We start from the raw sequence: 24681 nt of genomic DNA, 5'->3' as shown, positions 1-24681 counted from the left end.
TATTTAGGGAGCAGGTTTCATAACAAGCAGGTGCAGCAGGGGATAGCAGTGAGTGTTCCTCTGGGGCAGCTGGAACTTGCAGGGAAAAGCTATGCCATGGGGCATCAAGAGGAAATCAGGTAAGTAGTCTTCACCTGCTGGAGCTCCTGCTCTGATGAGGGAGACCTACAGCTCAGTCTGAAGGCAGAGACAGCACAAACACAAAACAGACGTGAAAGACAGGAAAACATGGACAACGGATGATGCCAGGCAGACACAGTCTGTGTGTTCTTCAGAGGCTATTCTTTTTCACCCCAAGCCCTATGACTTGCCCCAGACTTACCCACACTGCCCTAGTACCCCCTTTTCAGGTCCCCAGAGGGCTGCACAATTTTCCACCCAGGTGTGTTGAAGAGGCTCGGTCTGTGGGGTCAGTTGGACCTGTCCCTGAGCCCTGGCTCTGCCTGGTTCCACCTGTGCAACCAGGAGTGAACAGCCACAGTTTCCTCATCTGTGAAATGGGGACATAGTGCCTCCCTTCCAGGGATGGCATGAGGATTAAACGAGTCAGGACACAGGCTGGGCTCACAAACGGTTGGTGTCATCAGGTTGATGGCCTGTGTCTCCTCCTCCCCTCTCAGCCTTGCCCCAGATCTCAACGCCCCCAGAGGTCCGTGTGCCCACTGGTTCTGCAGCTGTCTTCCCCTGCATGGCCTCTGGCTACCCCACTCCTGACATCACCTGGAGCAAGGTAAATGCTAGGCAGGGAACCAGCGGGCGTACCTGAGGGGCAGGGACCAGGTCTTCACCATCTCGGTGCCCCCAGGAGCTGGCCCAGGCTTGGCCCGGAGTATGTGCTCCATGTCTGAGGGTGGGCCCCAGGCAGGGATGGGAGACAGGCCCCGTGGAGGTGTGGGCCAAGGCCAGGGTTCAAAGTGCCAATGTGTTTGCAGCTGGATGGGAACCTGCCGCCCGACAGCCGCCTGGAGAACAACATGCTGCTGCTGCCCTCGGTCCAGCCCCAGGACGCAGGCACCTATGTCTGCACCGCCACCAACCGCCAGGGCAAGGTCAAAGCCTTTGCCCATCTGCAGGTGCCAGGTGAGACCACACACCCCGGGATAGGCGGCACCCTGCCCGCCGCCTTGTGGGTGGCATCTTGAACTGTGCTTTCTGCCTGCAGAGCGGGTGGTGCCCTACTTCACGCAGACCCCCCACTCTTTCCTGCCGCTGCCCACCATCAAGGATGCCTACAGGAAGTTTGAGATCAAGATCACCTTCCGGCCCGACTCAGCCGATGGTGAGCAGGGGAGGAGCTGATTGGGGGGACCCGGGGCTGGGGATCTCCGAAGTCACTGCCATCAGGGTATGAGCCCTGGCAGCCCCCAGTCCTCAGCCTTCCCTGCCCCAGGGGCTCCAGGCCGGCCGGGCCTCCCCCTCTGGCTCTCTCATGTTTCCTCTTCTCCATTCCCTCCTCTGTGATACCTGCACCCAAACCTCCCCCGGTCCCTCTGCCATTGATGCAGCAACCCCCAGTCCTTCTGCCCCATCTCCCTACTCCTGTCTCTGCTCCTTCCTCCTTTTCCCCATCTCTCACCCTTCCCTCCTCTCTCTCTCTCTCTCTCATCTGTCTCCTCCCACCTCTTACGGGTCTCTGACTTTCACTGTCCAGGCCTCCTTCTCTACTCGGGTGAGTCTCCGCCTCCCTCTCCTCCCTCAGGTAGACCCTGCAGTGTAAGTGAAGCAAATTCAGCTTCTTTCCAGGGGCTTCAGCAAGGCCCTTCTGTTTAGGGCGCCATCCTGAGAGTGAGACGCCCTGGCTGTGTGGGGTGTGCCGGAGGGAGGGACAGCAGTTAGCGAGGGGAAAGGCTCACAAGCTTGGGCCATTTGTTCCGGGGCTGGGCAGACAGGGAGCCCGTAGCTGGACGGGAGGCCCTAACACAGCTGTGCCCGCCCAGGGCTGCTGCTGTACAACGGGCAGAAGCGGATCCCAGGGAGCCCCACCAACCTGGCCAACAGGCAGCCCGACTTCATCTCCTTCGGCCTTGTGGGCGGGAGGCCCGAGTTCCGGTGAGACCCTCGCCCTCCCGGTTTACAGGGGAAGCGGGGCTGGGGGACTAGATTGCGGGATTTTCGTCAGGCACACACCACCTTGGGCTGAGTTGTACGACGGAGGTTCTGAAAGAAGGAGGAGGTGTGGCCGTTACCCTCGGTGACCCCCATGCTGCCGGGGTCAGCACAGTGCACCAGCCGGGTGCGGAGGAAGCGGCCTCAGACTTGCACACAGTTGCGGCAGAAATACAGCGATGCTGAGTGTGTCCTTCCAGGGCGGGACTGCTGCAGGCCAGAATTCATTCATTCATTTATTCATTCAACAGTTTTTTGCTGAATACCTACTATGTGCCAGGCACTGATACAAACAAAACAAATCAAGTTCTGGCCCTTGTGGGAATGCATATTCTAGTTGGGGAAGACCAGCCACAAACAAAGAAGGAAAGAAACAAGGTCATCTCCGAGGGAGGAGTGCTCAGACGAACAGTGAGGGCAGGTGCTAGGCTGTAGGCTAGAGCCAGGGGCACTTGGAGCCCCGGGGGCTGCTCTGAATAAGCTCCCAGGGAAAGAGTGTAGGAGAAGAAGAACCCCTGGGGAGGGGCAGGGATAGGGTGAGCTGGGAGTGGTGATGGGGCGAGAGCGCAAGGCAGGGAGAGGAGCTGGAGCAGGATGGCAGGGAATGGCGTCGCCACCTTTGCCCAGCCCGGGCTCCCTGCCCAGCCCTTCCCACAAACCCCATATCTGCTCTCTCCTGCTCTGGCCCTCCCTCCCACCCCGCGGAGCAGGTTTGATGCAGGCTCGGGCATGGCCACCATCCGTCACCCCGCACCGCTAGCACTGGGCCAGTTCCACACCGTGACCCTGCTGCGCAGCCTCACCCAGGGCTCCCTGGTCGTGGGCAGCCTGGCCCCGGTCAACGGCACCTCCCAGGTGAGACCCAGCCCCGTTCCTCTATTCCTAGCCCCTCCCCACCTCCGCTCAGCCTCTGCCATTCCTGACTTACCCCCTGTCCAGGGCAAGTTCCAGGGTCTGGACCTGAATGAGGAGCTCTACCTGGGTGGCTACCCCGACTATGGCGCCATCCCCAAGGCAGGGCTGAGCAGCGGCTTCATAGGTGAACCCCCTCCCCACCTTCAGCCCTGGCCAGACCTCACCTGGCTGGCAGAGCACCTGGGAGGGCACTGCAGGGCGTGGGTTGGAGCTGGGCAGGCCTCCCAGCACCCCTGCCTTGGCTCATCCTGCCTGCCCGCCCCCCAGGCTGTGTCCGGGAGCTGCGCATCCAGGGTGAGGAGATCGTCTTCCACGACCTCAACCTTACAGCGCACGGCATCTCCCACTGCCCCACCTGTCGGGACCGGCCCTGCCAGGTAACCCCACACCGCACACTCCTCCCGGCCGCCCAGGCCGCTGTCCTCAGCCATGGCTGGCCCTGGTGGGGAGTGGGGAAGGGCCAGAGTGCTCTCGGTCTGACTTCCGGGGGCTGCTTTGCAGAACGGGGGCCAGTGCCAGGACTCGGAGAGCAGCAGCTATGTGTGTGTGTGCCCGGCTGGCTTCACCGGGAGCCGCTGTGAGCACTCACAGGCCCTGCACTGCCACCCAGGTGTGTAACCCACCCTCTCCATCACTGCCACTCCGGGCTCTTCCCTCTGCCCGTTGCTGTCCCGTCGTATCCACCCCAACTGCTAACTGTACTCACCACACTCTCTCTGTCTTTCCTGAGTACTTAACCACTCTTCCTGGATTCAGACTTCCATCACTGCCACCCTAATACCCACCATGCCTCCCACCTCTGCTACCCAAGCACTCGTCCCCCCTCACTGTACCCGGACACTCCCCCCAGCCCCAATCACTGCTCCCTGGTACCTACCACCTTCCCATCTGTTACCAAGGCACTCACCCCACTACCCACCACCCAGGTACAGTCTTTCAAGAACAAAAGAGTCACTCGTTCACTCCCCGCCTTGCTCTCTCTGCCCAGCCTCTTCTGGCCCCACCCTTGCCCGAATCCATTCCTCCTCCCCCGTCTCCCGATGCAGCACTTGCAGGCTGGCCTGGCCCTAAGTAGCCAAGGCCCCCGGGGTGCCATAGGTAGAGCCCTGGCATCAGGACCCCACCGTCTCCCAGGCCACCTCAATGTCCTCCTCATTGGCCTGTGTGTCCCCCAGAGGCCTGTGGGCCCGACGCCACCTGTGTGAACCGGCCCGACGGCCGAGGCTACACCTGCCGCTGCCACCTGGGCCGCTCAGGGATGAGGTGTGAGGAAGGTAAGTGGAGCTGGGCCTGAGACCCCCAGGGATCCCAGTAAGGATGGGAGAAGCTGGGCAGGGCATTCTGAGGCCATGACGGGCCCTATGGATGATAAAATTATTCCAGAGCCAGAGGGCCTCAAAGTCACCTGGCCAAGCTTCTGCCCAGCCTGAATCCCGTACACAAGGGCCCCAAAGGGGAACCCCATCTAACTGGAGATCCAGCCTGGTCTGTAGCGCTGGGGGCAGGGTGCTTCTAGGCTGTTGCAGCCATTGCCCAGCTGGTCCCGAGCCTCTAGGACTGGAGAGTGGGGTGGGCAGGGGTCCCAGAGGAAGGCTGCATAGTTGGAGCCCTCCCAGGACTCTGGCGTCCCCACTGCCCTGGCTGATCTGTGGCTGCTGCAGGTGTGACTGTGACCACCCCTTCCCTGTCGGGCGCGGGCTCCTACCTGGCGCTGCCTGCTCTCACCAACACGCACCACGAGCTACGCCTGGACGTTGAGTTTAAGCCGCTGGCACCTGACGGAGTCCTGCTGTTCAGCGGGGGGAAGAGCGGGCCTGTGGAGGATTTCGTGTCCCTGGCGATGGTTGGCGGCCACCTGGAGTTCCGCTACGAGTTGGGGTCAGGTGAGCACCAACACCAAATGCAGCTGAGCTGTAGGCACGGAGCTCCGTGCCCCCCTGGCCCTCCACACCCCCGGGAGGCGGGAGGAATAAATTCTGAAGTCAGACCAACCGGAGTCCCGTGTTCTTCACGTTGCTTCTCTGCGTGTGACCTAAAGCGAGTCTCTAGACCTCTCGGGTTCCTCTGGGACACTGGGGGGCTGAAGGAGGTTCCCTGTCTGCTCAAGTTCCTGTAGGGGGTGGGACAGGGCAGAGGGCCATCCGTGTGCCAACCCTGCCGGCGTCCTCCCCAGGGCTGGCCATTCTGCGGAGCTCCGAGCCCCTGGCCCTGGGCCGCTGGCATCGCATGTCTGCAGAGCGTCTCAACAAGGACGGCAGCCTGCGGGTGAACGGCGGGCGCCCTGTGCTGCGCTCCTCACCCGGCAAGAGCCAGGGCCTCAACCTGCACACCCTGCTCTATCTGGGTGGTGTGGAGCCGTCCATACAGCTGCCCCTGGCCACCAACGTGAGCGCTCACTTCCGCGGCTGCGTGGGCGAGGTGAGCGACTTCCAGACGGCAAGTGGGGAGGGCGGGGTGATTTCCCTCCGCCTGCAGCCAGCCCAAGGCGCTTGGGATCAGAGCCTCAGTTTCCTCCTCTGTAAAATGGGGATAATTACACCTGCTTTGAAGGTTGTAGTGAGGAGGGACTGCACTGATGGATGCTCCTGGCGCACAGTAGACCCTCGACTTTGGTCCTCCCCCCGGACCCTAGAAACCCACGTTACTGCTCCAGTTCCAGCCTGGGCTCCCAGCTACCCTCTGCTGCAGTCTTCTCTCTGCTGGTACACCCGTGCATCAGCCTCCTGCCTTCTTCGAGTCCCTTAGTGTCCCTATGCCCACAGGTGTCAGTGAATGGAAAGCGGCTGGACCTCACCTACAGCTTCCTGGGCAGCCGGGGCGTCGGGCAGTGCTACGACAGCTCCCCGTGTGAGCGCCAGCCTTGCCGCAATGGCGCCACGTGCATGCCCGCCGGCGAATACGAGTTCCAATGCCTGTGTCGAGACGGCTTCAAAGGCGAGGGAGCCCGGCCAGGCACTGGGAGGGAGGGGTGGTGGGTGGTCAGTGGCCGCTCCAGCCCATGCCCACTCGCCTCTGCCCTGGCCCACAGGAGACCTCTGTGAGCACGAGGAAAACCCCTGCCGGCTCCATGAGCCCTGTCTGCATGGGGGTACCTGCCAGGGCACCCGCTGCCTCTGTCCCCCCGGCTTCTCTGGCCCTCGCTGCCAACAAGGTAACTGCCCCAGCTTCTCTCCACCTCCCCCTTGGGGCGCTGGGGCCTGACACAACCCACCGACTGGACCCTGCCTTTCCCCACAGGCTCTGCACATGGCATAGCGGAGTCCGACTGGCATCTTGAAGGCAGTGGGGGCAACGGTACGTACTTGCCATGACCAGGCAGAGGAGCAGGCTTGTCCCTTCCAGGCTTTGGGTCCCTCAGCCCCTCTTCCAATGACCCCACCCCTCCATCCTGGCCTCTGAACAAAACAAGCCCAGGTGAGAGGCTCCCTGGGCACAGAGAGACAGAATAAGAAGAGCACAGCCGCACCGAGCTGGGTCCTGCCCTATGCTCACTGCCTAGTGACTTTGGGCAGGCCCTTGAGCCACTTTCACTTCTGTACCCTCCTCTGTATTCGTGCATTCCAGCAACAGACATGTATGTGTGCCCATCCTTGCCCTGGGAGCAGTAAATATAAGATGCGTAAGGCAGGACCCTCATTCTCAAGGATTCCACAGTCTGTTTAAAAGCAATGATAATGATTTGTAAAAATGAATATTTATTGAACATTTACAGGCCCTGTGCTAACTGCGTTATAGATACATATTTTATTTATCACTAATATAATAGGAGAGGTAGTGGCATAGTGGATAAGAGCCTGGGTTCAAATCCTAGCTCTACCACTTACTAGCTGTGTGACTTGGGTGACTCACTTAACCTCTCTGTGCCTCAGTTTCCTCACGTATAAAATAGAAAGAAGTAACATCCTTCCAGAAGGCTTCGGATAAAATTTTGTGTGAGAGTAAAATTCTTTAATGTATTTTAAATGCTTAGAACAATGTCTGGTCCAGAGTGGGCACAGAATGTTAGCTTTTGTTAATATTATAGCAAAGACATAGGGTTGTTACAAGGATCCAGTTAAAAATTATGTTTGTAGCTGGATGTGAAACTTCCTGCATGGTGACTGGCAGATAGTAGGTGCTTGGTAACTGTTAGCTGCTAACTTCATCAGCTGGTGGAGGGTGGCGAAGTGTCGCCTACCCAGGTAGCTGCCAGGCCCCAGGGGCCAGCACTGGTGTGGGATGGCTTTGAGCAGGTAGGGCTGGGGATGTTATAGCCACACACACAGTGTGGACGATGCAGCCGAAAGGTCTAGGTTGCCATCCAGGCTTCCCACTTCCTGGGCAAGTCACTCATCCCTGAACCTGTCTTGCCGTCTGTAAGATGGAGGGAATACAAAGGTTAAGAACCGTTTATGTGCCACTGACCTAGATGACCAGCTGCCCCAATTTGCTCAGGACTGAGGAGCTTCTGGGGACATGGGACTTTCAGAGCTAAAACCAGGACAGGACCCGGCAAATAGGGATGGTTGATCACCCTACCTGGACCCTACTGACTGCATAGAATGAAATACATAGGATTTCAAAGGAAATCAATTGTTCTGAAAGAAGGTTATCAAAATATTTGCAGTTTTTTGCGTCTTTATTAACGCATTAAATACAAGATCTAGTGTTAGGGTTAGGGTCGTTAGTCCCAACAGCTACCACAATTGCAATAAGCATAAACAATGTTTTGAAATATTTGCAGCTACTGTAATGCAATAAGGAAATCTTCTATTGGTGACTGAGTCACAGGCCCTGCTACTCCTTCAGTGTGTTGCCTACCTGCATAATTAAAGGAACTGCCAACCTTCAGGGAGAAGTGAGCAAGGCTAGAACTGTAATGTTTTCGCAGCCAAGTTCGCAGGCCTCTGAATTCTGCCCCCAGCCCCCTTGGGTCTCCAGGGACTGCAGGTTCAGAGCCCTGCAGTAGTACAGGTCAGGGTGGAGGTGGGGGTCAAGGGCACCGATGCGGGATGGAAGCTCCATGCGGGTGAGCAGGTGTCCCAGCATCGCCCCCACTCCCCCGACAGATGCCCCCGGGCAGTACGGAGCCTACTTCTATGATGACGGCTTCCTCGCCCTCCCTGGCCGCATCCTCTCCAGGAGGTGAGAAGAGAGTCTGTGGGCCCAGGGTGGGGAACGGGAATCTGGGACTTCTGCCCTCTCACCCACTTCCCCCGCACCACAGTCTCCCTGAGGTGCCCGAGACCATCGAGCTGGAGGTTCAGACCAGCACGGCCAGCGGCCTCCTGCTCTGGCAGGGCGTGGTAAGTGTGGACGTCCCGCCCAGGATCTCAGGGTTCCCATCCCCCTGGTGGCCACAGAAGTGGGAGAGAGGAAGGAGGAGGCCACAGCTGTCGGCAGCCCCCAGAAACCCTGTGCTTCTCTGGCAGGAGGTGGGAGAGTCCAGCCGAGGCAAGGACTTCATCAGTCTTGGGCTTCAGGATGGGCACCTTGTCTTCAGGTGGGTCCTGGCACCCGACCCTTCCTCTCCCTTCCCTCAGCCCCCTTACCCTTCAGTGGCTTCCCCTCCGGTCAGCCCCATGCCCCCCCCCCACAAGAAGCTGCAGCGCCCAGTGCCCCAGCTGCACGCCACCACCACCGTCCCACACCCCCTCCAGTCCTGACCCCTGCTCACACCCTCTTGGGCCTGTGTGACTGCAGCTACCAGCTGGGCAGCGGGGAGGCCCGCCTTGTCTCTGAGGACCCCATCAACGATGGCGAGTGGCATCGGGTGGTGGCACTGCGGTAAGGGAGCCCCCCGGGCACTAGGGCGAAGGGCCCAGAGTCCTGGATTGGGTCAGGACGGCCCCCACCATGCGCAGGGAGGCAGGCATTGAGCTCTGGGGAGACAGAACTTGAAGCCAGGGTCAGGGGAGAGCCAGCCGGAGCACAGACTTCCAGGGCAGGACAGAACTCCGTGGGGGGTGGGCGCACAAGCACCCTAGGGGAGGGATGAAGCCTGGGTGGGGTGCTAGGAAGTTGTGTTTGTGGGACCAGATCTCTCATCCAGTGGAGGGAGGGGCAAGAAAGAACTCCGGGAGCGGGGGGCACACTGCTCTGACTGAAGTCTCTGTAGCAAAGGGAGGGGGCTCTCACTGGGTTGAGAAGGACGGGGGATCGGTGCTGAGGGGCCTGACCCCGTTCCACTGCAGAGAGGGTCGGAGAGGCTCCATCCAGGTGGACGGAGAGGAGCTGGTCAGCGGCCAGTCCCCAGGCCCTAACGTGGCAGTCAACACCAAAGGCGGCATCTACATCGGTAAGTCTTGAGCTCGGGCCTCGGTGCAGGCCTGGGGCCGCTCCTCCAGGTGGGGGAGGGCCCGGGGCTCCGGCAGAGCTAGAGCACGGGGCCTTCCTCCCCCCCACCTCCTGGAGCTGACAGGCCCCGCCCTCTCCCTTCCCCACAGGTGGAGCCCCCAACGTGGCGGCGCTGACCGGGGGCAGGTTCTCCTCGGGCATCACGGGCTGTATCAAGAACCTGGTGCTGCACTCTGCCCGGCCTGGCACCCCGCCTCCACAGCCACTGGACCTGCAGCACCGCGCCCTGGCGGGGGCCAACACGCACCCCTGCCCCTCGTAGGCACTGCCTGCCCCACACGGACTCCCGGGCAGCGCCCCAGCCCCACAGCGTCGACTATATTATTATTAATATTATTATGGTGAATATTTTGTAAGAAACGGAGGCAATGCCACGCTTTGCTGCTACTGCCCTGGGCTGGACTGGAGGGTGGGCACGCCACCCCACACACACAGACACACCTGGGCAAAGCCACAGGCTGCTGGGCAGGGCGGGTCGTGTGGGAACAGGTGCCTCAAAGGCTCACCAGGACTTGGGGTCGGGCACGGTGGCTGAGCAGGCTCAGAACTGCCCCCACCAACAGAGCCCCCCAGGGTAGTGCTGGGCTGCCCGTTTCTTCAGCCCTTGGGCAGCCCTCATTTCTACAGGAGCCAACCTCGGCTTCCAGCCTGGAGCCTCACCAGCTACCCGGAGCCGAGGGCATCGCAGTGGCCTTCGCCACCCTCCTCCGGGTTGGGAAAGCTCTTTAGTGCTAACTGTGGTGCAAAAGGCAGCTCACCCCTGGGCAGGCAGCCCCCAGCCCTGCCAGCCCATGTCCCAGCCCCCCTCCACCTCCGCCTAGCCAGCCAGGCCACCTGCCCCTGGCAGCCTCCCCCCTCCCACCAAGCCCTCCTGGCCTGCATCCCTCCCACCCCACACCTAGCCCAGGGCCGCTGCCCTGAGGGGCTGCAAGGGAAAGCCCACCCCAACTCTTACCAGGAGCTGCTACAGGCAGAGCCCAGCACTGAGAGTGTCTCCCTGCCTGCGCCAGGCCACGTCCCCCCACTGATCTGGAAGTGAAGGCCCAGGGCACATGGGGGGAGGAGAGCATTGGTGGTCGGAAAGAGTTAATGCCTTGGGTAGGGGAGCCGGGACTCATGACTGGGAGGGACAGGAAGGGGGCATGACAGCCCTGCCCCATCTGTGGGAGCCCGAGGGCCCAACTGGGGGCAAGCGCCCTCCCCACCAGCAGCCCCCAGATGTGGGTCCGGGGCGCCTGGCCTCTGTGTCCTAGAAGGGACCCTCCTGTGGTCTTTGTCTTGATCTTTCTTAATAAACGGTGCTATCCCCGCCAGGGCTGTCTCCTGTGTCTTTGACTACGACTGGACTCGTGGTACCTGAGGGTGGGGCAAAGCAGGGCAGGTGAGGTCCGGGAGTGAAGCAAGGCAGCTTCAGGTGAGCGAGGCCCCTACTCCCTGCCCTTCACTGATCCAGCCGAGTGCCAGTCACCATGCAAGTTGCAGGGTCAGCTGCCTCCTGTGGCCTTCACCATGACCCTGTGAGGCAGGAATCATCCCATTTTCCAGAGGAGCAGACTGAGTCTCGGAGGGTTATATGATCTGCCCAAGGTTAGACAGCCCTGTGGGGGGCGGGGGCAGAACCCAGGGACTGTCTGACCCCAGAGCCCACTCTCCTTCCTGTGATGCCCACAGCCTCTCTAAGGATGACCCCCCCCCCCCGACCCTGGAAGCCTGGCTCACTCAGCCGCAGGCCCCCAGGGGCCACCTGGCCAGGACATGTGTAACAGATGGTGCACACCACCAGCCCACCAAGCCAGCCGGCTGGAGGAGCAGCAGCACGAGAGGAGGCCCGTGAGGAGGCCAGCAGAGGCTAGGAACAGCGAGGAGGCCAGCGCCACCCCCGCAGCCGGGGGCCTGTAGGAAGAAAGAGTCCACTCAGGCCTCAGCCTGGGCCAGCTGCCCCCACCCATCACTGGAGAGGGACAAGTGTGATCTCGGCGGGAGGAGTGGCAGCGGGTGATAACCAAGAGCCATCTACCTTCCGGAGCTGCATCCTGTCGTGCAGGGTCCCGGCGTGCTGGGGGACTCCGCTCAGCTGCAGTCCCCAGGGGGCCTGGAGACCCACGAGCTGGGGGAAGAGTCAGGGGCCGGGAGGTACCATCATCCATACTCCCTTCCTGGCTGGGCACCGGAGAGGGACCGGCAGTGGGAAATAACAGCTCTAACACACGGAGATCTGCCCCTTGCAGGGTATGATTATGTCTCGTTTAATCCTCCCAAAACCTCTTAGTGTTAGTATTTTTATTTTACAGATAAGAGAAGTGAGGCACAGAGAGGTTAAGTCACTTGCCCAGATCACGCAGCTGGAAGTGACAGGGGTGGACTTGAACTCACAGTCTAGCTCCAGGGGCTGCGGTGGATGAATGGAGCTACTTCTCAAGGAGTAATGCTGTATTGAGCATTTGCTGTGCACCAAGCCCATGCTCTGCGCTGGACCCTTCACCCACAGGATTTCACTTTAAGTTCACGACAAATCTGAGAGGTTAGGTTTATCATCCCCAGTTTACAGATAAGGAAACGGAGACATAGAGAGGTTCATTCTTCCACTCATTTGATGAGTATTTTTCAGTCACCTGCTACTATACCCCAGGCATTGCTCTAGGGACTGGGGATATGACGGTGAGCAAAATAGACGAAAACGTCTCCATGGAGCTGGCATTTTAGTGTGAGGCGACACAAAACACAAATTCTACCGTGTGTCAAATGGAGATAGGTGCTACGGGGAAAAATTAAGCAGGGAAAGGGACAGGGCATGTTGGCGAGGGGCAAGGTTGCTATTTTTCTTTTAATTGAGGTAAACTATACAAAACAAAATTTCCCATTTTAACCATTTTTAAGTACAGTTTCGTAGTATTAAGTGCATTCACGTTGTTGAGCAACCATCAACCCCATCCATTCTCAGAACTGTTTTCATCTCATAACACTGAAACTCTGTACCCATTATTAATAACTCCCCATTTCCCCTCCCCCCAGCCCCTGGCAACCATCATTCTACTTTCCGTCTCTTTGATTTTGAGTCCTCTAGGTGTCTCATATAGGTAGAATCACATAGTATTCGTCCTTCTGTGACTGGTTTATTGCACTCAGCATAACGCCCTCAAGGTTCCTCCATGTTGTAGCATGTGTCGGCATTTCCTTCCTTTGCAGGGCTGAACAATATTCCATTGTGTGGACGTACCACGTTTTGTTTACCTGTTTTTCTTTCAATGGACACAGGGTTGCTTTTCTTTTTTTTTTTTTTTTTTTGGCTGCACAGCTTGTGGGATCTTAGTTCCCCGACCAGGGAACCCACCATGGCCCCTGCAGTGGAAGCGCGGAGTCCTAACCACTGGACCGCCCAGGGAAATCCCAGGGTTGCTATTTTTAAACAAAGGGGTCAGGAAAGAGCTCATGGAGAGGGTGAGGGTTAAGCCAAGACCTGCAGAAGGCAAAGGAATGAGCATGTAAACCTCTGGGAAAAGCCTTCCAGGTAGAGGAAAGGGCTAGTGAGAGACCAGCGGCAGGACAAGACTGGAGCGTGGAAGGAGCTGCCAGGGGCCAGAGTGGAGGAGCTGATGGAGCAAGCGGGCAGGTGGGAGGAGACGGGCCAGGTCACTCAGGGCCTGGGGGCCCCTGGGAGGCTGAGTGAGGAGTGAGGAGGGTCCTGCGCACAGGAGTGACGCGATCTGACTTAGTGTTTTAAAAGGCTCCTCTGGGGAATTCCCTGGCGGTCCAGTGGTTAGGACTCCACGCTTCCACTGCTGGGGGCCCAGGTTCAATACCTGGTCTGGGAACTAAGATCCCGCAAGCCGAGGGGTGCGGCCAAAAAAAAAGAATAAAATGCTCCCCTGGCAGGAGAGCTTAACTCCCTGCTAGTGTGTGGGCTGCGCATGGTGACTTCCTCCCAAAGAGGACAGTGTGGAGAGAGGAGACAGAGTAACAGCGGAGAAACTGACAAACACAGTCTCAACCCGGTGACCAAGGCCAACATCAACATCCGTGGATTATGTTGGGGAGTGATCGCGTTGGTTTGGCCTGGTGTGCACTTGACCTCTGTGATCTTCCTCCTCATAACCCACGACTGCAGTCTTATCATGAGGAAAACGTCAGATTAATTCCGACAACACTGATGGCTTGGTTATGGGCTGAGAGGGAAAAGGGAGTAAAGGACCACTCAACCGTTTGGGGCTGAGCAACTGGAATTCAAAGCTGCCACTGAGGGCTTCCCTGGTGGCGCAGTGGTTGAGAATCTGCCTGCCGATGCAGGGGACACGGGTTCGAGCCCTGGTCTGGGAAGATCCCACATGCCGCGGAGCAACTAGGCCCATGAGCCACAACTACTGAGCCTGCACGTCTGGAGCTTGTGCGCCGCAACAAGAGAGGCCGCGACAGTGAGAGGCCCGCGCACCGCGATGAAGAGTGGCCCCCGCTTGCCGCAACTAGAGAAAGCCCTCGCACAGAAACAAAGATCCAACACAGCCAAAAATAAATAAATAAATAAAATAAAATAAAAAAAAAGAAAAATGGTGCCACTGAGTGAGAAGGGGACACGGGTGAGGAGCAGGACGCAGGGCAGGCTGTGGATCATGAGTTCAGTTTGGGGCAAGTTAAGTGTGAGACCCGCCTGCACAGCCACGTGGAGATGTCAGGTGGGGAGGTGGTTATATAACTAGTGTTCAAAGACGAGTCCAGCTGGCAATACGGTATAAAGGAGAGCGGGGAGGGAATGGGTGTGGCAGCTGGAGGAGAGGACATGGGGCCTGGGCCTCTGGGCACAGAGCCTAGTGTCAGGGAGGAGCCTGAGGAGTGGCTGGGGAGGGAAGTGTGTGGGCTCCCGGGAAGCTGGGTTTTACCCCTCAGCCAGGTGCATTTTTGCAACAAACAACCTGTTCAACAGGACATGGCAACCCTGACTGGGAGTGGGGCATATCCAGATTCCTAAGAAGGATAATCAGGGGTGATCTAGTCTGGTCCCCTCTGTCCATCCACAGAGGTCATTCCTGGTTATGTCACTCAGTGACTCTATGACCTTGGGCAAGTCATTTCTCCTCCCTAGGCCTCAGTTTCCCCATCTATAAAATGTGGGAGTCAGGTTGGATCAATGGTTTTCAAAGTCTTGAAGGTCAAACTCAAGTCTCTCAGTGGGACATCAGTCAGCCACGGCCCAGGCCTCCCACATCCAGTTAAGTAGAGCATCTCTCCTTGTGATGTCTGGGGCCTCTGCAAGGCTCCGTTTAGGAAAAGCTTCCACCACTGAAATGACATTTGGAAGCAGCTGGATTCGATCACCATTTGAGCTCTAACATCTTCTGGTCCTCAGGCAGTCTGGTCTGAATGGATTCCCCACTACTGTGCTTCACCTTATCCTCTCCTGCCGCACCCGTGCCTCCGGCCTCCAGCTTCTAACCCAGATGCTCAGCAGGGCCCAAGCCACCCCTGTCACTGACCTCTGCAGTTGGCTGCTGGCCACGAAGCCTGGTCACTGCCATAGCCACAGTTGTCCATGCCCCAGGGATCGCACACCAGGCTCGGGGGGATGCACCTGCTGTTCTGACATCGGAAGTAGGCACAACAGGATCCTGGGGTTGAGAGGGGAGGCACGATGAGGACCCTGAGCACCACAGAATGTTTGGCCCTATGGGGAGGGAATGTGGGAGGTGTGAGCAGGAGAAGCTGTTTCCATGTGCATGCAAATGAGAGTATGGATGAGACAGGTGTATGATCATAAAGATGATGATGGGGGGCTTCCCTGGTGGTGCGGTGGTTGAGAGTCTGCCTGCTAATGCAGGGGACACGGGTTCGAGCCCTGGTCTGGGAGGATCCCACGTGCCGCGGAGCGGCTGGGCCCGTGAGCCACAACTGCTGAGCCTGCGCGTCTGGAGCCTGTGCTCCGCAACGGGAGAGGCCGCGATGGTGGGAGGCCCGCGCACCGCGATGAGGAGCTGCCCCCGCTTGCCACAACTAGAGAGAGCCCTCGCACAGAAACGAAGACCCAACACAGCCAAAAATAAATAAAAAATAAAAATTAATTAATTAACTAATTAAAAAAAAAAAAAGATGATGATGGGGATGGTGATGATGATGATGATGGTGGTGGCTAACACTTACTGAGCTCCTATTCCAAGCCAGGCGTGGTTCACATCCCAGCTCATTAAGTTCTCACATTAACCCTGTAGGGTCAATAATATTATCAATCCCATTTTAGAGATGAGAAGACTGAGGCACAGGGAGGTTAGGTCACTAGACCAAGGCCACACAGCTTGTATCTAAGCAGCAGGATAGGAATTCAGCCCCATGCTCATGAGCACTGTGGCACCCAGTGTGTGTGAGTGTGTGTGCACGCGTGCGTGCACGCAGCCTACGGTAGCCCAGCGACCTGAACACTCCAAGCTCATCCCGGCTCGTGGCACTGCACCTGCCATCAGCCCTGCCCGTGACTGCATGGCTTGCTCCCCTCAGGTCTCCACTCAAATGTCATCGTGTCGGAAGGCCTGCCCTCACCTCCACGTGAGAACAGCACACCACCCCTCCCCCACCACCACTTTATCCTGATTTGGGTTCCTCTGCAGCTCTTACCACCTCTGCAGATTATGGATTTGATTGATTCTTTGCTTATGGTCTGCCTCCCCAACTAGAATGTCAGCTCAAATGGGGCAGGGACTTCTCTTTCATTCACTGCTGCATGTATCCCTGGAGACTAGAACAGCACCTGGCACAAGGGCAGGTACTCAATCTTTGTTAAATGAATGAATAGGCACACAGGTGAGAGAAGGGTATGACTTGGTGCACAGGGTGTGGCAGACAGTTTGGCTTACCCAGCACCCCATTCTGTGGAGAAAAGCTGGTTCAGGAGGGACTGACCAATACCATGGCTCAGAGGTGGACATGGGAATCAGAGCATTCCATTCCTGGCCCCGGGAACAGACACATGGCCCATGTGACTAATCAAATTTGGCCCCGAGGACTTTTGCTAGAACCATAAGAAAAGATCCTCGCAGTTCCCTGTCGGTCCATTGGTTAGGACTCAGCTCTTTCACTGCCGGGGGCCCAGGTTCAATCCCTGGTCGGGAACTGAGATCCTGCAAGCCGCTCGGTGCAGCCAAAAAAAAAAAAAAAGTGAGAGAGAGAGAGAGAAAAGGTCCTCGCTCTTTATTTCACTGAGGTGAGAGTTATAAGGGGGACTGTGGGCTTGGAGCTGCAGGGTCACCTTGCTGCCAAGTAGAAAGAGGAACTGGAGCTGCCTGAGATGGAAGCCAAACAGACTCAGTGCAATGCAAAGGGAGAGAACAAAGAGATAGAGCCCAGGTGGCATTACTTGATCTCCTGAATCCAGCTATACCTGAACGAACACCTTAATATCCCAGTTATAGGAGCCCCCCAAATTCTCCTTTGGCTTAAGCCAACTAGAGTTGGGGTTTTTTCATGTGCAAATGAAAGTGAATGCTCTAATTTATAAAAGATGTGCAAGGGTAAGAGTGAATATCTACGAGAGAGAAAACACAAACAGTAATCCAAGTAAAAAGTGATCCAAGGAAGCCAGAGTTGTGACAGGGCTTCGCCACTGCCACTGCCGCCTGCTTTTGAGTCCAATCCTGCTAAACACAAAGCAGCTGCAACATGCTTGGCTTGCACCTCACGGAAGGTGAGAAAGGGAGGGAGGGAGGAAAGGAGGAAGGGAGGGAGGGAGGAAAGGAGGGAGGGAGGGGTTGATTTCCAATTAGCCTGTGAGATCTGCTTGCAAAACAATATAATAGGACCCTTGGCACGCTACAGCCCACAGGACCCCAGGCACCATCAGTCGTGGCCCCAAAGACACACATGAGACAGCAGGGGGTGCTGTCTGACCAGCTCAGGTTGAAGGGCTGTCCAGGGCCTGGCATGTCGAGGTCTAGCTCCTGGTGAACCTGTGTTGGCTCTCAGAGGCCCCCCTGTTCTTGCCTTGAAGTGCTCACAACCCCTTGTTTAATTCTCCAGTCTGGATATTTTGCCAGCGAGGGCGATGATGCTTCTCTGAGGTTTTGGAAACTTCTGGGCTTTGGCAGCTCCTCTGCTGAAACATCAGTGAGTGTCTTCAGTCCTGGGGAAACCTGCTGGGACTAAAGCCTTGACTCAATTGGAGCAGAGGACAAACTCCAGCAGTTAAAGCCCAGCTCCTCCACCTGTGAGCTGGGAGTCCTGTGGCACTTCACTCAACCTCTCCAAGCCTGTTTCCCATCAAAAAATACGAGTGTAGGAGCACTGGCCCAGCAGAGCTGCTGTGAGAACAGATGAGATCTGGTATGCGAAGGACCAAAGGCAATGCTCAACGAGGGATTATTATTAATTTCAGTTCCCTTTTCTTGCCTAAGTGGGTTTCTGTCACTTACAGTCACCAGAGTCCCAACTCTCGGCCCCTCTGCAATCGGGTGGACCCAGGACAGAGAAGCCAGTGTGTGAACGTGAGAGTGTGTGAGTTGCATGGCAGTGTGCAAAGTGGTATTGTGTACGATGAGGTGTGCATGAAGTGAACTGTGTGTGGGAGAGAGTGTTCAGTACGCCAGGCCTGTGGGTTGGGTGTTTCAGTGTGTGTGGTGCAGGTGGGTGTGCCAGGTGTGTGTACGAGGTGTGAGTTGTGCACAGGTACAGTGTGTGTGAGGGGGGTGGGTGCTGGACTGTGAGGTGTGTAAGTGTGTGGGAATCGTGTGGGAGTGGGAGCTGTGTGTGAACAGGTGAGGGGCTGGTCCGTGCATCCATGGAAGTCAGGTTTATGGGGTTGGCTCTTTGGGTCTGGACCGCCCCTTACTGAAGCCCCCGACCCTGCCGCCAGGCCCCAGCCCCTGCCCTCTCTCAGGACCAGCCCGCACCCACCCAACCGGAAAGAGGAGACTTCGCCCACGAAGTCCACGCGGGGCTGGCGGCCTCTGGTGACCAGACGCAGGCCCAGGAAGTCCCCGGATGACGCCACCGGCCCAGAGATGGTCAGGCCGCAGAGCCGGGCCCCCAGAGGCCGTGGCGCCCCCGGCGGGCCCTCGTAGAACTGCAGGTAGGACCCAGGGGCGCAGGGGTCCTCCGGCGCCGGGGAGGAGGCGTTGGGCGCCGCCGGGGTCAGGCTGTAGACCAGGAAGAAGCGAAACTGGAAGCGGATCCTGTCGCCGGGGGCCGCCGCCAGCATCCAGAGCCTGCAGTCGGTGTCTGGGGCCACGAAGTAGAAGCGGCGCGACGCGGAGTGCGAGCGCAGCAGCAGCCCGTCCCCCTGCCACGTCCGGCCGCACAGGTCCACCAGGTCGGCTGCGGCGAAAAGCACGGACCCTGGAGCCACGCGGTCCCGTTCCAAGCCTGGCCCTGCCCTCTGCCCGCTGTGTGACCCCCGAGTGAGTCACTCAGCCGCTCTGAGCCTCAGTCTTCTTGTCGGGAAAATGGGGATGATTGAACAATGTCAGAATTTTTGTGAGGGTTAAAAAATGTAATTCAAGCCCTCAATCTCGTATTCAAAAACCCTAGGATGTGTTTCAGAATTTTTCAGATTTTAGAAAGATATACAATATGTTGCAGCCCCAAATGGAGTCTGCCACAGCCCTCCACGATCAAACACATTTTCTAGAGCAATTGCACAGAACATTTACCCTAAGTAGGACAAATACAGACTGTAAACAGCCTCCTGTCAGTTCAGGTCAGGTGTTGCCAGTTAGTTAGCTAAGAACAAATTTTGGTTGTCAGAGCTTTTCATATTTTGTAGTGGAAACTAAAGGATTGTGGACATGTATGGGTTCAGTGCTTAGGATAGTGCCTGGCATTTAAGGAGCATTACGGAAGTGTTATTCAAGGATCGGGGAGGAGATTTCCTGGCCTTCCCTCCAGTGGTTAGGACCCCGCACTCTCACTGTGGAGGGCCCACGTTGGATTCCTGTTCGGGAAACTAAGATCCCACAACCCTCGCAGTGCAGCCAAAAAATACAAGGATGGGGGAGACACAGTTGGGCACCTGCCCAGCCAACAGGCATTCCCTGTTTCTCCTTGCTAAGAGAAACTTAATTCCCCTCAATTATCAGAGAGGCCCCCTGGTCTTTGGCCTAATAAACCAAGCCTTGTAATCCTAATTCTATTTGCCAGGTTTAGGGATTGGCCTGTGAACTGATTCTGGCCAATGAGATTTAAGGAGAGGTTTGCTGAGGGTTCCTGGGGAAAATTTTCCTCCCTGATTTTAAAAAAAAAGAGAAAAAAAGGAGGGAGAGCTGTGTGATGAGGAGCCTCTTTTTCTTCCTGCTTTTGAAAGCTATTGACTGAGGGAGGATAAGATGCCCAGAGCTGCAGCAGACATCTTGCAAGGATGAGGTCATGAGAATTATGGAGGAGCCCTGACATGGTTGAGCTGCTGAATTAACCATTTCTGGACTCACCTATGGCCTCTCTTCTTAAGTGAAATAATAAATGTCCTTATGGTTTAAGCTCTGTTTAGTCTGGTAACTGTTACCTACAGCCCGAAACATCCTCACTGGTACAGGGTTGTTGTGAGGATTAATGAGATAATGTGTAAGTACTCAAACCATCTGATTTTTGTAAGGATAGAGAGAGAACAGGACGTGGCTTTTCTGGCGCATGGTAGGGGCACCAGCGGTGCTTGAGGACAAGCCGGGATGTGGGTCTTCGGGGGAGAAATTCTCCGTTAGGGCTCAGGATGTGGGAGCATCTTCTCATATCTGTGCAGACCTACTAAAGCCAGAACCTGCCCTGGAGGCACACGGGACAGGCGGAGGTTTAGAGAGTGGGTGAAAAAGCACCTTCTATGAGCTGGGCACTGTCTATGTGTCTTGCATGGTTTATCTCACCTTATATGCACAATAATAATAGTCCCTTAAGGCAGCGGTCCCCAGCCGTTTTGGCACCAGGGACTGGTCTTGTGGAAAATAATTTTTCCACAGACGGGGGTCGCCGGGGTGGGGATGGTTCAGGTGGTAATGCTAGCAACAGGGAACGACGGGAACGACGGGGAGTGACGGGGAGTGACGGGGAACGATGGGGAGCGACGGAGAGCGATGGGGAGCAATGGGGAACGGCAGATGAAGCTTCGCTCGCTTGCCCACCACTCACCTCCTGCTTTGAGGCCCGGTTCCTAACAGGACGCGGACTGGCCCTGGGGGTCGGGGACCCCTGCCTTAAGGGGCAAGGGCCTATTATTCTTTCCATTTTACTGCTGAAGAAACCAAGTCTTAGACAGTGGGAACAGTAATGTCGAGGGTGTGTATGTGAACGCAGGGCCATCTGACTCCGAAGCCCACAGTGTTTCCCGGTGCCAGACTGCCCCACCCACCCCCAGACACCTGCTTCTGGGTGACTTGGAGCTCCAGCCACCCAGAGGGGTGGGGGTGGACTTGAGGGTGCCAGCCAAGACCAGGCACAGGGTTTCCCAGTGCCCCCCAACTCAAGGGATCCCAGCTCATCAGGGTGAGTGCTGATTGAGGAAACACAATCTCAAAGGGTGGTGGGACCTGAATCTCCTGCCTGCCCCAGCCAAGCTACCTCGTACTCACCTGTGTGCAGCGCAGACGCAGTCAGGGAGGTTGCCCCCAGCAGGAGCAGCCTTTGGGGCAGCTGCAGAGGACAGGCTTCCGTCCAAGCCCTCCTGTGCCCAGCGATGGGGAAGACCTGCCGAATCTTCAGTGTGGGGTCTTTGGGGAGACTGGGGTATAGGGGCCTGGTTAGGCCAGTGGAGGGATTGGCAGGACACAGGGAGCAAGGGAGGCAATTTCGCTAGCTCCTCTGGTCTCTTCAGTGATGTTTGTGCTCCCTGTTCCAAATCCTTCTTCAGATCAGGATTGTGTCTAGGGTTGCCATGGAGATTTGGGACTGGGGCTGGAGCCTGGGGAGAGAAGGCGGGGAGGATGTCTGCTCTTCCCCTGCCAGACAGGAACCAGGAAACTCAGATCTGGTTCAGCCACAGGGCTTCTGGGAGGGGGACCCACAGCCTCAGAGAGCTGCTGCCTTCCTGGAGAAGTTGGCATTTTAGGGCTGAGCTTAAGGGAGGCCCAGGACATCAAAGGGCCTCTCTGAGGGCCTAGAGAGGCAGCAAGTGGTGAATGAGCACTGGCCCAGGAGTTTGCTCTATTTTACAGACAAAGTATTCCTGCCTCAGGGCCTTTGCCCTCACCGTTCCTCCACCTGGGGTGCTCCTCTCCCATGGAGGTCCATGGCTGGCTTCTCTGGGTCATTCAGATTTCGAGCTCACATGTCACCTGCTCAGACCACATTTCCCTGACCACTTCTCAGTCTGAATTAGTGTTCTCCCTCCCTGTCACTCAGTCCTATGTCCGCGAATTTATCTCAGCACTCACTGGAATTGCTTTGCTTATTTATATCTATCTTGTAGGTATTGTCCATTGACCGCCCCCCACCCACTAAAATTGTGTTCTGTGAGTGTCTTGTTGTTCTCTGAAGCCCTAGGTCATAGAACAGTGCCTGGCACAGAGCAGGCATCCAGGAAGTAAGAACGAATGTGTGGGGACTTCCCTGATGGTGCAGTGGTTAAGAATCCACCTGCCATTGCAGGGGACACGGGTTCGAGCCCTGGTCCGGGAAGATCCCACATGCTGCCGAGCAACTAAGCCCGTGTGCCACAGCTACTGAGCCTGCGCTCTAGAGCCCGCGAGCCACAACTAGAGCCCATGTGCCACAACTACTGAAACCCACGCGCCTAGAGCCCGTGCTCTGCAGCAAGAGAAGCCACTGCAGTGAGAAGCAGGCGCACTGCAACGAAGACCCAACACAGCCAAAAATAAACAAATTAAATAAAGAAATTTTTTTAAAAAAGAAAAAGAACGAATGTGTAACGTTGAGCGAATGACCTCCCTTTTTTCTGGGTTTTACTTCCCCATGTATAAAAGGAAGGGCTTGGGCCATTTCAGCCTTTTTCAAAATCTGTAATTAGTAGAACCATTTTTTTACAAAGGCATTCTACATGGAACCTTAATATATAAAGCTGAAACTTTTCAAGTCTCAGTTTCCTTATCTGTAAATTGGAATAATGATAGTTCCAACTTTGTAGGTATATTGTAAAGGGTAAGTAACTTGATACAAGTGGGGTATCAAGTTACTTACTTAGAACAGTGTCTGTCACATAGTAAAGTGCGCAATGCATGTCAGGCTGGATGATGACCCTTAATGTCATCATTATTACTTAAACAGAGGTCATCTATGTTTCAAGAAGTCCCCACTTCAGACTTTGAGACACCACCTCAGAGTCTGAAGACTGTATGAGAAGGTTAAAACCACTGGCCCTGCTGCTGTCTAATGCTCTTCTTTCTAGACCTGACATTTGATGAAAACTTGATACCCCACTGTGTGTGATGTCCAAGGCTAGGCCTTGGGGGACTCCTCTGGCAGGAGTGGATTTATCATGAAACTCTTGAAGCTGGCCGCTCTCCCTTCTGAGATGGACCACATTCTGCCTATGGAACGTGTATCTCTCTAAATAAACTTGATTTCATTTTAAAAAAGAAAGAAAGAAACTTGTGAAGCTTACACATCAGGACATATTACTTGCATGAGATTATATATTTTTATAAAATTTACAAAATTAAGATATTTCAACCACAGTCAATTCAGATCACTGTCTCTTTCCACCCCGATCTCCTCCATTGCACCTCTCTTCAGATGGTCACGGGCATTTTTGAAATCTGGCTAAGGGGAGGTGGCTTTGGGTTTGGGTTTGGGGGGGATATAATTATGGGGTCCTAGCTCCTTCCAGGTATAGTTCTATTATTTCTAATAAATGCCCCAGAATGCCTCCCAGTAATCCTCCTCATGCCCTCTATGTTGTGATATGTTGTGATATGAAGTTGCAGAATCAGAGATCATTTATTATGCCTGGCCTCGTTGGTGTGAGGGTATTGGAGGAGAAATAAGGTTTGAAACATATGAAGCCAGAAGCCAGTCTATGGAAAATCCTTTCAAATCTTAAAGCTCGCATATGTAAGAAATTTGATAGAGGTTATCCCAAGTTTAACAGTCCTTAAGAGAATAAATAATCTTACTAATAACGAATTGCAAAGCTCAAGAAAAAAAGTCTAAATGATCACTAATAAAAAACTAATTTTGGTCAATCATGCTAAAGGAAAGACTGACTTATCTTTCTAGTCCTTTTATAGAAAATATCATATAGTGTTGTCACAGAAATCATAAAAGGGTGTGCAGCCAAAAAAAGTAAGGAAAAATTATCATAGAAGAGGTTTAAGCAGTATTTTAATAAAAACGTGCTATTATTTTAAATTTATATTGTTCATGGTATTTGTCAGTTTTTTTGTTTTTCTTTTTATTTATTTTTGGCTGCGTTGTGTCTTTGCTGCTGCATGCGGGCTTTCTCTAGTTGCAGAGAGGGGGCACTACTCTTTGTTGTGGTGAATGGACTTCTCATTGCAGTGGCTTCTCTTTGTTGCGGAGCACGGGCTCTAGGCGTGCAGGCTTCAGTAGTTGCAGCACATGGGCTCAGTAGTTGTGGCTCGTGGGCTCAGTAGTTGTGGCTCACGGGCTCTAGAGCACAGACGCAGTGGTTGTGGCACATGGGCTTAGTTGCTCCGCGACATGTGGGATCTTCCCGGACCAGGGCTCGAAACTGTGTCCCCTGCATTGGCAGGCAGATTCTTAACCACTGCACCACCAGGGAAGTTCCTGTCCGTTTTTTAAACTTTAAAAGTTGTTGGACATGGAAGCAACTTAAGTGTCCATCAACAGATGAATGGATAAAGAAGATGTGGTATATATACAAATGGAATACTACTCAGCCATAAAAAAGAGTGAAATAATGCTATTTGCAGCAACATGCATGGACCTAGAGATCATCCTACTAAGTGAAGTAAGTCAGAAGGAGAAAGACAAATACCATATGGTATCACTTACATGTGAAATCCAGAATATGGCACAAATGAACTTATCTCCAAAACAGAAGCAGACTCACAGACATAGAGAACAGACTTGTGGTTGCCAAGGGGGAGGGAGGAAGGATGGAGTGGGAGTTTGGGGTTAGCAGCTGCAAACTATTACATATAGAATCGCTAAACAACAAGATCCTACTGTATAACACAGAGAACTATATTCAATATCCTGTAATAAGCCATAATGGAAAAGAGTATGAAGAAGAATATATATATGTATGTATATACATATATATATATATATATATATATATATAACTGAATCACTTTGCTGTACAACAAAATTAACACAACATTGTAAATCAACTATACTTCAATAAAATAAATTTTAGAAAAATAAAAACAAAAACTTTTGAATGTAAGAGTATTTGTGCTTCCTGACACTGGAAATGTCAGCATGAAG

General features: G+C 55.2%; 2 protein-coding genes across 8 annotated transcripts in view; one reads left to right on the top strand and one right to left on the bottom strand.

Moving 5' to 3' along the window:
- The window catches only part of HSPG2 (heparan sulfate proteoglycan 2), a 101690-nt gene extending 91020 nt beyond the window's left edge, over nucleotides 1-10670 (top strand). For 5 of the 7 annotated variants that reach the window (XM_036843588.1, XM_036843598.1, XM_036843612.1 and 2 more), the window contains 21 exons: nucleotides 621-730; nucleotides 933-1080; nucleotides 1163-1279; nucleotides 1652-1669; nucleotides 1938-2049; nucleotides 2817-2961; nucleotides 3046-3145; nucleotides 3289-3398; nucleotides 3523-3631; nucleotides 4197-4295; nucleotides 4683-4904; nucleotides 5195-5439; nucleotides 5784-5955; nucleotides 6050-6172; nucleotides 6259-6315; nucleotides 8070-8145; nucleotides 8228-8306; nucleotides 8433-8503; nucleotides 8704-8787; nucleotides 9195-9298; nucleotides 9447-10670. In XM_036843588.1, coding sequence (XP_036699483.1) covers nucleotides 621-730; nucleotides 933-1080; nucleotides 1163-1279; nucleotides 1652-1669; nucleotides 1938-2049; nucleotides 2817-2961; nucleotides 3046-3145; nucleotides 3289-3398; nucleotides 3523-3631; nucleotides 4197-4295; nucleotides 4683-4904; nucleotides 5195-5439; nucleotides 5784-5955; nucleotides 6050-6172; nucleotides 6259-6315; nucleotides 8070-8145; nucleotides 8228-8306; nucleotides 8433-8503; nucleotides 8704-8787; nucleotides 9195-9298; nucleotides 9447-9619 — 2474 coding nt within the window. In that variant the 3' untranslated portion in view covers nucleotides 9620-10670. The remainder of the gene's footprint in view (nucleotides 1-620; nucleotides 731-932; nucleotides 1081-1162; nucleotides 1280-1651; nucleotides 1670-1937; nucleotides 2050-2816; nucleotides 2962-3045; nucleotides 3146-3288; nucleotides 3399-3522; nucleotides 3632-4196; nucleotides 4296-4682; nucleotides 4905-5194; nucleotides 5440-5783; nucleotides 5956-6049; nucleotides 6173-6258; nucleotides 6316-8069; nucleotides 8146-8227; nucleotides 8307-8432; nucleotides 8504-8703; nucleotides 8788-9194; nucleotides 9299-9446) is intronic. The other 2 variants (XM_036843626.1, XM_036843606.1) reach the window with 1 other exon arrangement.
- A 536-nt stretch (nucleotides 10671-11206) lies between these two features.
- Nucleotides 11207-24681, bottom strand: part of LDLRAD2 (low density lipoprotein receptor class A domain containing 2) — a 42207-nt gene continuing 28732 nt past the window's right edge. Inside the window, exons 2-6 of the mRNA XM_036828737.1 lie at nucleotides 20883-21020; nucleotides 18223-18642; nucleotides 14823-14954; nucleotides 11375-11557; nucleotides 11207-11250 (exon numbers count right to left, since the gene is read on the bottom strand). Of these exons, the coding sequence (XP_036684632.1) occupies nucleotides 11207-11250; nucleotides 11375-11557; nucleotides 14823-14954; nucleotides 18223-18642; nucleotides 20883-21020 (917 nt within the window). The remainder of the gene's footprint in view (nucleotides 11251-11374; nucleotides 11558-14822; nucleotides 14955-18222; nucleotides 18643-20882; nucleotides 21021-24681) is intronic.

Source organism: Balaenoptera musculus, chromosome 1 (assembly GCF_009873245.2).
Source record: "Balaenoptera musculus isolate JJ_BM4_2016_0621 chromosome 1, mBalMus1.pri.v3, whole genome shotgun sequence".
NCBI lineage: Eukaryota > Metazoa > Chordata > Mammalia > Artiodactyla > Balaenopteridae > Balaenoptera > Balaenoptera musculus.
This window is presented reverse-complemented; position numbering and strand designations above follow the sequence as displayed.